General features: G+C 40.8%; 1 protein-coding gene and 1 long non-coding RNA gene across 2 annotated transcripts in view; one reads left to right on the top strand and one right to left on the bottom strand.

The window, feature by feature from the left end:
* Positions 1–1,847, bottom strand: part of LOC106725370 — a 19,453-nt gene extending 17,606 nt beyond the window's left edge. The window contains exon 1 of the long non-coding RNA XR_001361250.1: positions 1,837–1,847. This is a non-coding gene — a long non-coding RNA (uncharacterized LOC106725370). The remainder of the gene's footprint in view (positions 1–1,836) is intronic.
* Positions 1,848–8,885: 7,038 nt separating this feature from the next.
* LOC102255664 (ribonuclease K3) lies at positions 8,886–9,448 on the top strand. Its single transcript, XM_005862008.2, is given in 3 exon segments — positions 8,886–8,930; positions 8,932–8,952; positions 8,954–9,448. Coding segments are annotated over 3 exon segments (522 nt in total). The 3' UTR covers positions 9,410–9,448.
* Positions 9,449–12,791: the final 3,343 nt, after the last annotated feature.

Raw genomic sequence — 12,791 nt, 5'->3', positions numbered from 1 at the left:
CTGCACCTGTCCGATGAGCAGCAGCTGGGCAAGCAGCCTGCCCCCATCCAAGGAGCAGCAGACACATGTGCAGCTCGCTCCTGCCTGAAGAGAAGCAGCCACGCAACAAGACAGCCCCCGTATGAGGTGCAGCAGCTGCACATGCAGCTCAATCCAGCCCAAGGAGCAGCAGCCACACGAACAGACAGACCGACCACACCTGAGGAGTGGTAGCCTTGCGGAGCCCACACTAGTCCAAGGAGCAGCACCCACACGCAATCTGCTGCTGTCCGATGAGCAGCAGCTGGGTGAGCATCCCGCCTACATCTGAGGAGCAGCAGCCACATGTGCAGCTCACCCCAACCTGAGGAGCAGCAGCCACGCAAGCAGCCCATCCCCCATCTGAGGAGCAACAGCTGCATGAGCAGCCTGCACCCATACAAGGAGCAGTAGCCCTGTAAGCAACCTGCACCTGTCCAAAGAGCGGCAGCCTCATGAGCAGCCCACCCCATTTGAGGAACAGCAGCAGCGTGCAGCCAGCCACGATCCAAGGAGCAGCAGCTATGTGAGCAGTCCACGCCAATCCGAGGAGCAGAAGCCACGTGAACAGCCTTGCACGACTCAACATCTAGATCAGTCAGTGAGACCAAAAATGGGTAGAGTATTCTTGGATTCAATCCCTTGCTTTGCATCACTTTGTCCAAGGAGCAGCAGCTGCACTCAGCCCGCCCCCACCTAAAGAGCAGGAAGCTCGTGATCAGCCCACCCCTATCCAAGGAACAGCAGCTGTGCGATCGCCCTCACCTACCAGCCAGAGGAGACACCAGTGCTGCAAACAGCACCCACCAGAGGAGCCGCTGCCAACTGAGAAGCAGCCACTACTGTGACCACTTGAGCAACTGCAGCCCGAGGAACCATTGCCACCCAAGGAGCAGCCCCTGCACGACTCGACATCTAGATCAGTTAGTGAGACCAAAAATGGGTAGACAAAGTACCCCCAAAGGAAAGAAAATGAGATATCACCAGAAAAGTGTCTAAGTGAAACAGAGGCATGCAATATGACAGAAAAAGAATTCAGAATAAGGGTCCTAGAGTGTATAAACCGGTTGGAGGAAAAAATCAACAACTTATGTAAGAATCAAGAAGAAATAAAGAGTGATATTGCTGCAATAAAAAAAAACAACATGGAAAGTTTCAACAGTAGGCTAGGAGAAGCGGGGGACCGAATTAGCAAATTAGAAGACAGGGTAGTAAAACACACCCTAACTGAACTGCAATTGGAGAAAAAAATTAAAAGACAGGAGGAGAGCCTAAGGGAGTTATGGGAAAACATGAAACGAAGCAACATATGAATAATAGGGATGCCAGAACAACAGGAAGAGGAACAAGGATTAAAAACCTATTTGAAGAAATAATGTCAGAGAACTTCCCTGAGGTGGGGAAGAAAAAAGTCACACAAGCACAGAGTCCCAAGCAAGAGGAACCCTAAAAGACCCACACCAAGACACATCATTATTAGCATGGCAAATATTCAGGACAAAGAGAGAATCTTACAGGCTTCAAGAGAGAGACAAAAAGTTACATACAAGGGGTCTCCCATTAGATTATCAAATGATTTCTCAACAGAAACACATCAGGCCAGAAAAGAATGGATGGAAATTTACAAAGGGACTCAAAGCAAGGGATTGAATCTAAGAATCCTCTATCCAGCAAGACTATCATTCAAAATTGAAGGGGAAATAAGAAGCTTCACAGACAAAAAAAGGCTAAGGGAGTTTATCACCACCAAGCCAGCAATGCAAGAAATGCTAAAGGGACTGATTTAAAAAGAAGAAATAAAAAGCTAAGAAAGAAAACAGGCACAAAAAATAGAAATGGCTACAAACAAGTACCTTTCAATACTAACTTTAAATGTAAATCGACTAAATGCACCAATCAAAAGACATTGAGTAGCTGAATGGATAAAAAAAAAAAAAACATGACCCATACATTTGCTGTCTACAAGAGACCCACCTCAGAAGACGGGACTCACACAGATTGAAAGTGAAGGGATGGAAAAACATCTTTCAGGCAAATGGAAATGAAAAAAAAGCTGGGGTAGCAATACTTATATCAGACAAAGTAGACCTCAAAGTTAAGGCCACAACAAGAGATAAAAGGGGAAATAAGAAGCTTCACAGACAAAAAAAGGCTAAGGGAGTTCATCACCACCAAGCCAGCAATGCAAGAAATGCTAAAGGGACTGGTGTAAAAAGAAGAAATAAAAAGCCCAGAAAGAAAACAGCCACACAAAAAAAGAAATGGCTACAAACAAGTACCTTTCAATAATAACTTTAAACGTAAATGGACTAAATGGTCCAATCAAAAGACATCGAGTGGCTGAATGGATAAAAAAACATGACCCATACATTTGCTGTCTACAAGAGACCCACCTCATTAAAAGGGACTCACACAGACTGAAAGTGAAGGGATGGAAAAATATCTTTCAGGCAAATGGAAATGAAAAAAAAGCTGGGGTAGCAATACTTATATCCGACAAAATAGACCTCAAAGTGAAGGCCATAACAAGAGATAAGGAAGGCCACTTCATAATACTAAAGGGATCAATACAACAAGAGGATATAACCCTGATAAACATATATGCACCCAATGCAGGAGCACCCACATACATAAGAAAACTCCTGGAAGACATCAGGGGAGAGATCGACAACAATACAATCATAGTAGGGGACTTTAATACACCACTGACATCACTGGATAAATCTGCTAGACAAAAAATCAGCAAAGAAACAGCAATCCTAAATGACTCACTAGATCAGATGGACTTAATTGACATCTTCAGAACACTTCACCCCAAAGCAACAAAATATACGTTCTTCTCAAGTGCTCATGGGACATCTTCAAAAATAGACCACATATTGGGTCACAAACAAAGTCTCCCCAAATTCAAGAAGATTGAAATCATAAAAAGCATCTTCTCAGACCATGATGGCATAATATTAGAAATAAACTACAATAAAAACAACCCAAAATACTCAAACACTTGGAAGCTGAATAGCATGTTATTAAATATTGATTGGGTTACCAATGAGATCAAAGAAGAAATTAAAAACATCCTGGAAACTAATGACAATGAAAACACAACAATCCAAAACCTTTGGGACACAATGAAAGCAGTCCTGAGAGGGAAGTTTATAGCTCTACAGGCCTACCTCAACAAACAAGAAAAAATGGTAGTAAATCATCTAAATCTACAGCTCAAAGAATTAGAAAGAGAGCAACAAGAAAAGCCCAGAGTGAGCAGAAGGAAGGAGATAATAAAGATTAGAGCAGAAATAAATGACATAGAGACCAAAAAAACAATACAGAAAATCAATGAAACCAAGAGCTGGTTCTTTGAAAGGATAAACAAGATCGACAAACCTCTAGCCAGGCTCACCAAAAAGCAAAGAGAGAGGACCCAAATAAACCAAATCAGAAATGATAGAGGCGAAATAACAACAGACCCCACAGAAATACAAATGATTGTTAAAAAATACTATGAACAACTCTACTCCAACAAACTAGACAACCTGGAGGAAATGGACATATTTCTAGAAAAATACAACATTCCAAAACTTAATCAGGAAGAATCTAAAAATCTCAATAGGCCAATAACTATGGAAGAAATTGAAGCAGTCATCAGAAAGCTTCCAGCAAACAAAAGCCCAGGACCAGACGGCTTCACAGGGGAGTTTTACCAAACATTCAAGGAAGAACTAAAACCTATCCTCCTCAGACTACTACAAAAAATTCAAGAGGAAGGAACACTTCCAAGCTCATTCTATGAAGCCAGCATCACCCTAATACCAAAACCAGGTAAAGACAACACAATGAAAGAGAATTACAGGCCAATATCCCTCATGAACATAGATGCCAAAATCCTCAACAAAATCTTAGCAAATCGGATCCAACAGTACATCAGAAGGATCATACACCATGACCAAGTAGGATTTATCCCAGGGATGCAAGGATGGTACAACATCCGTAAATCAATAAACGTGATACATCACATAAACAAATTGAGAGAAAAAACCACATAGTCATATCAATTGATGCAGAAAAAGCATTTGACAAAATCCAACACCCATTTTTGATAAAAACTCTTAGCAAGATTGGAATATAAGGATCATACCTCAACATAATCAAAGCCACATAACAAACCCACAGCCAACATCATACTCAATGGGCAAAAACTAAAACCATTTCCCTTAAGGACAGGAACAAGACAGGGATGCCTACTCTCACCACTCCTAACAAAATATACGTTCTTCTCAAGTGCTCATGGGACATCTTCAAAAATAGACCACATATTGGGTCACAAACAAAGTCTCCCCAAATTCAAGAAGATTGAAATCATAAAAAGCATCTTCTCAGACCATGATGGCATAATATTAGAAATAAACTACAATAAAAACAACCCAAAATACTCAAACACTTGGAAGCTGAATAGCATGTTATTAAATATTGATTGGGTTACCAATGAGATCAAAGAAGAAATTAAAAACATCCTGGAAACTAATGACAATGAAAACACAACAATCCAAAACCTTTGGGACACAATGAAAGCAGTCCTGAGAGGGAAGTTTATAGCTCTACAGGCCTACCTCAACAAACAAGAAAAAATGGTAGTAAATCATCTAAATCTACAGCTCAAAGAATTAGAAAGAGAGCAACAAGAAAAGCCCAGAGTGAGCAGAAGGAAGGAGATAATAAAGATTAGAGCAGAAATAAATGACATAGAGACCAAAAAAACAATACAGAAAATCAATGAAACCAAGAGCTGGTTCTTTGAAAGGATAAACAAGATTGACAAACCTCTAGCCAGGCTCACCAAGAAGCAAAGAGAGAGGTCCCAAATAAACCAAATCAGAAACGATAGAGGCGAAATAACAACAGACCCCACAGAAATACAAATGATTGTTAAATAATACTATGGACAACTCTACTCCAACAAATTAGACAATCTGGAGGAAATGGACATATTTCTAGAAAAATACAACATTCCAAAACTTAATCAGGAAGAATCTAAAAATCTCAATAGGCCAATAACTATGGAAGAAATTGAAGCAGTCATCAGAAAGCTTCCAGCAAACAAAAGCCCAGGACCAGACGGCTTCACAGGGGAGTTTTACCAAACATTCAAGGAAGAACTAAAACCTATCCTCCTCAGACTACTACAAAAAATTCAAGAGGAAGGAACACTTCCAAGCTCATTCTATGAAGCCAGCATCACCCTAATACCAAAACCAGGTAAAGACAACACAATGAAAGAGAATTACAGGCCAATATCCCTCATGAACATAGATGCCAAAATCCTCAACAAAATCTTAGCAAATCGGATCCAGCAGTACATCAGAAAGATCATACACCATGACCAAGTAGGATTTATTCCAGGGATGCAAGGATGGTACAATATCCGCAAATCAATCAACGTGATACATCACATAAACAAATTGAAAGAAAAAAACCACATGGTCATATCAATTGATGCAGAAAAAGCATTTGACAAAATCCAACACCCATTTTTGATAAAAACTCTCAGCAAGGTGGGAGTAGAAGGATCATACCTCAACATAATAAAAGCCATATATGACAGGCCCACAGCCAACATCATACTCAATGGACAAAAACTAACACCATTTCCCCTAAGAACAGGAACAAGACAGGGATGCCCACTCTCGCCACTCCTCTTCAACATAGTCCTGGAAGTATTAGCCATTGCAATTAGACAAGAAGAAGAAATAAAAGGCATCCAAATTGGAAAAGAGGAAGTAAAACTGTCCTTATTTGCAGACATGATATTATACATACAAAACCCTAGAGACTCCATCAAAAAACTACTAGACTTAAGAGATCAACCGAAGGACTTGTATGCATGCATATAAGCATAACCAATGGACATAAGACACTGCGGGTAGGGGAGGCCAGGGGATTGTCAAGGGGTGGGGAGGATACATATGTAATAACCTCTTTAAGCATTTAAGCAATAAAAAACAACAACAAACATTTAAAAAGATAAAGAAAACACTTAAAAAATATAGTTCCTCACCCATCCATACAAAGGAGACATATGTAATACGTTTTGTAATACTTTAAGCAATAAAAAACAACAACAAACATTTAAAAAGATAAAGAAAACACTTAAAAAATATAGTTCCTCATATTGTGACCCATCCATAAAAAAAAAAAAAGGTTATGCTTATGGGACAAGTTGAAATTGTAATTAGATCAGGTATTAAACCTACATTTGGTATTGTTTTAAAAAATAAATTACCCCATAGGCCCAAAATGGTGTCTTTTGTGCTAAAAGCCTATGATATCAGACCCAAATTCTTCCTATGAATTGTAAGGGAAGAAAAATTTTCTTTGACTGTCTTTGGTCCCTGGCTGGTTCTAAAAATTAAACTCACTATGACAGATCAATAGGAAAAAAAGTATAAATTTTATTAAATTTTTACATGTAGTGGGAACCTTCATGAGAGAATAAAGGCCCAAAGAAGTGACCAGAGCAGGAACCTTTTATACCTTTTAGGAAAAACTAAATGAATTTGTGAAAATTTAGCAAAACAAAGGGGTTTCGTCAGTAATAAATGGTAAAGGTAAGGGTTAATTTGGAGATTCCTCTAGTGCCTTCTCTGGACTGATTAAGAGTCTGTCTTCAGTAAAAGAATATATTTCCTGCTTTTAGGCTGAAAAGGGAAGTTAGGGAGTGTTTTCAGCATTTACTGATTCTTAATTGTCTTCAGCACAAAATAATATTTATATCAATGAGCCGTATTTTGTCGTGACATAGTCTGGTTTCCTTCAGGATAAACATAAAATATCTCTCCATTTATTTTCCATCTATTTTGATGTCTTCTATTAGAGTTTTATAGCTTTCCTCATAGTGATCATGTACATATTTTATCAGATTTATATATATTTCATTTTTCTTTGGTGATAATATAAATATTTGTGGGTTTTTTTAAGTTTCAAACTTGAATTGTTCATTGTTGATATATATGAAAGCAATTGATATTGGTATATTAACCTTGTCTCCTGCAACTTTGTTATAAATTGACAACTTTTTTTATGCTGTATATAATCAGAGCCATTAAAAGCATTAGGCACCCTAACTGGTTGGGCTCAGTGGATAGAGTGTTGGCTCAAGGATTGAAGGGTCTTTGTGCAAGAAAGGGAGGAAATCAATTGATGTGTCTCTCTCACACCAATATTTCTCTCTTTGTGTCTCTCCCTCTATTTTCCACTCTCTCTAAAAATGAATGGAAGAAGATGCCCTAACTTTTTTGACTCAATGGATAGAGCGTCGGCCTGAGGACTTAAGGGTCCCAGGTTCAATTCCAGTCAAGGGCATGTACCTTGGTTGCAGGCACATCCCCAGTAGGGAGTGTGTAGGAGGCAGCTGATCGATGTTTCTCTCTCATCGATGTTTCTAACTGTCTATCCTTCTCCCTTCCTCTCTGTAAAAAATCAATGAAATATATTTAAAAAATAATAAAAATTAAAATCATCATTCTCCCCTTTAAAAAAAAAACAACAAAAAAATAAAATAAAAATGAATGGAAGAACACTCTTGGGTGAGGATTAACAACAAAAACAGAAAAGCATTAGGCAATGGTGTTCCACTATTATATTTATGCTGAAGGGACTAATCTGCAAGTAATATTTAGAATGGGTTCAAAGGAAAAGAGGCTAGAGATAGGGAGTCCATGTAGGAGGCTTTCTTGTGAGCCCTCCATAAGACAACGAGATTCTGAAGAAGGATATTGCAGCACCAATGGGAAGGTAAGAATAGATTCAATAGGCAATTACCCCCAATTTCCCTTCTTCTTCATGTGTATGGGTCTCTTCACACAGAGTTTCCTTCTGGGGATGCCCTTACCATCCTCTTCACCTAACATCTAATTAATTATCAAAACTCAGCTCAGGTGTTGTGCCCTCCAATGATCCCTCTTCTCTATTATCTCCTCACACTCCCCTGTCGTTTTCTCTTTCAAAGCTGTCAGTGATGTTTACTAGTATATTCATTAATATATAATGTATTTGTCTGTTCACCAGTCTCTTTCATTAGAACATAAAATCTGAGTAGTTCAGTATTTGTTCTAATAAATGTCCACATAAATGAATAATTTATTCAAGTCTGTTTTGGGGATTTACAACATTACCAAGTATGTGACAGTTATTATATCAGATTTACTCTTAAGAAACTGAAATCATAGAACTTCAAAAAAATGAAGCTTCAGATCAGCAAGGAAGCAAACAACCCATATCTGGAATTAATCAGTTCCTCAAAACTGAGTTTTGAGTCACAGTGTTTCTTCCTGTGCCTCTAGTGATATTGATATGATTTTAAATGGCGAGTTTAAAGGTCTAAGTATCTCATCCACATTGCACACAAGAAGTTTATCTTTCAAGCCCTCCTCTTTCCTAAGGGCTCAGAACTTTTCCTTGAGAAGGCAGGCAGCTCTGGAATGCCTGGGGAAGAAACAGTCTACAAAAGTCTCTGAGCCTGGGACTAACTACTACTTCTGTTTCCAGTGGGAGCACCAAGGTGGAAAGCTGGTAAGAGAAGTCTCAGGGCTGGGGAGACTAGGACAGTGAAGATGGTTGGCAGGTCCAAGTCAAATAGATAGAGGATAAATATTTCAGGAGGGAAGAGGAAAGAGACAAGGTTTCTGATATGGGGGCGGTATAACCCATGAGCATAGGACAAAGAGAAGAATCAGATCTGGCCAATAAGGGGAAAGGTCTTCTTCATATTCCTTCTCAGATTCATCACAGAATTGTGTAAAACTCAAATGAGAAAGAAGCTGGTTAGAAGAAAAAGAACTATGAAATCTTTAAAAAGCACACTAAAAATCTAAATGGTTATATATAATTTTACTCTTATTGCTTCTACCACTACTGTTATCTTCCCTCTTTCTACACAGAAAAGATGGTGCTAGATCTTCTGGAATGCTTTCCTCCCCTCCTATTGCTGCTGGGACTTTGGGGACCAGTGTATTCACTTTATGCTTTGCCTAAGAATCTCACCAAGGCTCAGTGGTTTGAAATTCAGCATATACAACCAAGCCCTCTGCAATGCAACAAGGCAATGCATGGTGTCAATAATTATACTCAGCACTGTAAGCCTCAAAACACCTTTCTGCATGACTCCTTCCAGAATGTGGTTGCTGCCTGTGAGTTGCCCAAGAGTGTCTGCAAGAAAGGCCACCAGAGCCCAAAACCTATTAACCTCACTAACTGCAATCTCACTGCAGGGAAGTATCCTAACTGCCACCACAAAGATGCTGCCCTGTACAAGTTCTTCATTATTGCCTGTGACCTCACTCACAAGAGAGACCCTCCCTCTCATTTGGTTCCTGTTCACTTAGATAAGGTTGTTTAAAGTTTTTACCATTTTGCCTCTCACTTAGTACAGGCTCCTTTATGCTCTCTCCTGCCTTTTCTTTGTTGATATCCCTAGTTCCCATAGAAGAAAAAAGGAAAGTATTGGGAGAATTAGAGTGTCAAGGACACCAGATCAGAGTTGAGACAAAAAGAAACAGGATTCTTTTCTGCTTTGTAGCTCTGTGTGTTTCAAAGGAAGACAACAAGAAAGAGGGCAAAGAAGTGTCCTGACCTCCATATTTTTAACCTGGGAACTTCTGCCAAGCTTTGTTATGCTGCATTAACAGCAATAAAACACTTTCTGCTGCATTCCAATGAGTGAGTATGAGTGAGAACCCTTTTGTTATCAGAAGAGGACTGACACCAAGGTGGGTCGGTCCCAGCACCCTTTGGAAATAGGCACTTCCGTGGTGTCAGGCGGAAAAAATTTCAGGACACTCACATAGGAGGAGTTCAGCGATAGTGGCAAGATTTATTTGTTTACTTAGTTATTTATTTAAATTTATCTTTATTACTGAAAGTATTACAGTTGTCTCATTTGTTTATTTCCCATTGACCCCCCTCCACCCCACACCCACCCTTCCTAGGCCTTCACTGAGGAGGATAAAAGGCTAATTCCAATGTAACCTTGATACTTGGTAGTGGGCGGGGGGGTGGCTAGTAACCTAAATCTGTGCCAGCAAACCCAGTGTACATTCTTGATAACCTATAATTAAGTCACTACCTCTTTCCCAGAAACTGGTCTTGCAGAACCTGTTATATAAATACGGTGGCCATAAAACTGTGAAGAGTGCACTGCCTGGGAGGGGGGTTATTAACACTGGAACCAGGCCAGATATGGCATGGAGACCCCCAACACCTGAGGGCCTTCTTGAGAAGCCTGTAAAAAGGACCAGAAGCATAATCCATTATTTTCAGGACAAAGACCCCAGAAAGATATGAAAGAGAAACTCCCTGCATGTTATTTTACTCAGACTTGGGAAGTTATTCCTCTGAGTCCGCCAGTGAAGTAAACAGTGTCACTCCTTTTCTCAAAAAGCATTGCTTGGTATTTCTCTGGTCTTCTGCAACATCACCACTCTATTGTCTGTGTCCATGGGCAATGCATACATGTTCCCTGGTTAATCACTCCCTACCATCCCCCCAACCCAAGCCTTGCCTCTGAAATTTGTCAGACTCTTCCATCATTCTATGTCTCTGGATCTATTTTGTTTATTAGTTTATTTTGTTCGTTAGATTGTTACAGAACAGCAAAGAAATATCAAGCACACTTCCTAGAGAAAGGTAGGGACCCCGTTTATTAACACTAGTGGACTCCGGGAATAATTTCCAAATCAGAGTGAAGTAACACGCAGAGGCTCCCTCCTCATTCCCTGCCTCCCCTCCCCCACCCCCCTTGTCCCACAAGATTCTTTTAGCCTTGTGGAGCAACGACCATGGGATGTTATGGTGAACAGGGGTGACGACCGCTCTTAGCTACTTCCTGCTGTAAAGGGACAATGACCAAGGGGTTAGCATCCCGCTTCTTCCTCTCAGAGGGATTTTTAGGAAGTTCATCTGGTTGCAGGCAGGCAGAGGTAAGCAGTGGTCCCACACACGTAGGATGTTCCTGCAGGGGGCACTAGGGGTAGGTAGTGTTTTCAGCCTTGGGGGTAGAGTTGCATAGTTCATCTGGGAGGTGACCTGTTGGATGTTGGCCTTGTGTACTGCTGAAACAAATAGGAGCCACATTAGTTAGCTGCACATTGGCCGTGACAGGTCCTATCCAATACAATTTAACCCCCCCCCCCCCGCCCACGTGTTTTTGGTAGTAGATTCATAACATGCCGCAGGTTGATAAGTATAGCTAACAAAAATCTGGCTTGATTGGGTTTTCTCTTGGACTACCAGGTATAGCATTCCTGGGTAGTGAGTTTCTAAGCAAGGAGAAAAGGATGGCATGACAAGGTGTAATCCAACAATTTATGATAAAGCCTTTGTTTCCTTGCTGTGTGGGGAGCAGTAATTTTATGGTGCTTCTGTGTCCCAGCAAGAGCAGATGAGTTCTCCTCCTGGTACTAGTCTCAAATTCTGCTGGCACTCATAAAAAGACAAAATGAGAATTATTAGAAAATTAAAACCTATGATTATCCAGAATTACCAGAGCATATTACCTTTAGGAGGAGATAAGAAAAAAAGATTAGTGTTAGGGAGAATTCAGCAGGGTGTTATCTGAATTCCTTGGAGCAGGTTGCTTGGCCAGATCTGCTGTCTTCTTGAGGGTGATCCACAGTGGGTGTTTCTGGTCAGAGGTCACCTTCCACTCAGGCTGGGCTTCACTCCACTGGTGGGCTGCCTTCACCTGGGAGTGGTGGATCCAGATGTTTAGTCCTGCAACCTTAATATGTTTAATATGACTGGATAGGGTCCCTTCCAGGTAGGCTTGAGGGGCTCCTTTTTCCAATCCTTTACCCAAACCTGGTCTCCAGGTTTATAAGGATGTATGGCTGTTGCTAGAGAGATGGGTAGTCAGTCAATAACCCACCTGTGGACCTCAAAGACAGTTTTTCCAAGTCCTTGTAGTTGTTTCTGGATTTCTAATTTTTCTATTTCCCACAAATCTCCTTTTGGCCGAATCCTACCATATAGAATTTCAAAGGGAGAGAAACCTACCCTGGCCCTTGGGGCACAACATACCTGCAGGAGTACAAGAGGCAAGATATCTGTCCAGGGTAAGGTTGTCTCTTGGCATAGCTTAGCCATAGCCTGCTTCAGAGTCCAGTTCATGTGCTCCACTTTCCCTGAACTCTGAGGCCTGTAGATTCCATTTAATTCCTAAAGCCTTGTCTACCTGTTGTACTATTTCTGCTACAAAGGCTGGGGCATTATCGGATCCTATGGTCAGAGGCATTCCATACTGTGGAATTATATCCTTCAGCAATGCCTTAGTGACTTCTCTCACCTTTTCAGTGTGAGTGGGACATACCATGACCCAACCTCAAAAGGTGAAAACAAAGACTAGCAGGTATTTATTCCCTCTGCTAGGCCCTATTTCTGTAAAATCTACTTCTAAGTCCTCAAAAGGAGCTTGCCCACAGAGCTGGACTCCTATCGGTCCCATAGGACCCTGTTTGGCATTGTTCTGAACACAGAAGAGGCAACGCTGAGAGACTGAGGCACACAAGGAGGGTAGACAGGCTATTAGGTAGTACCTGCCTAACAAAGCTTCTAGGGCAGCCTTTCCTAACTGAGTTCATGATGCTGGAGGACTACCTTATGGGCTAACTGTTCTGGGATATAGACCCTATGATCTGGGAGTATCCACCAGCCTTCCATTCTTCTCTTGCCCCTTTCTTTCTGGGCCCATTTCTCTCCCTGAGGAGTGTATTTTGGAGGTTCAG

This window comes from Myotis brandtii, unplaced genomic scaffold (assembly GCF_000412655.1).
Source record: "Myotis brandtii unplaced genomic scaffold, ASM41265v1 scaffold1571, whole genome shotgun sequence".
NCBI classification, from domain to species: domain Eukaryota; kingdom Metazoa; phylum Chordata; class Mammalia; order Chiroptera; family Vespertilionidae; genus Myotis; species Myotis brandtii.
The sequence above is the reverse complement of the archived record's forward strand: the minus strand, read 5'-3'. Positions and strand labels throughout refer to the sequence as shown.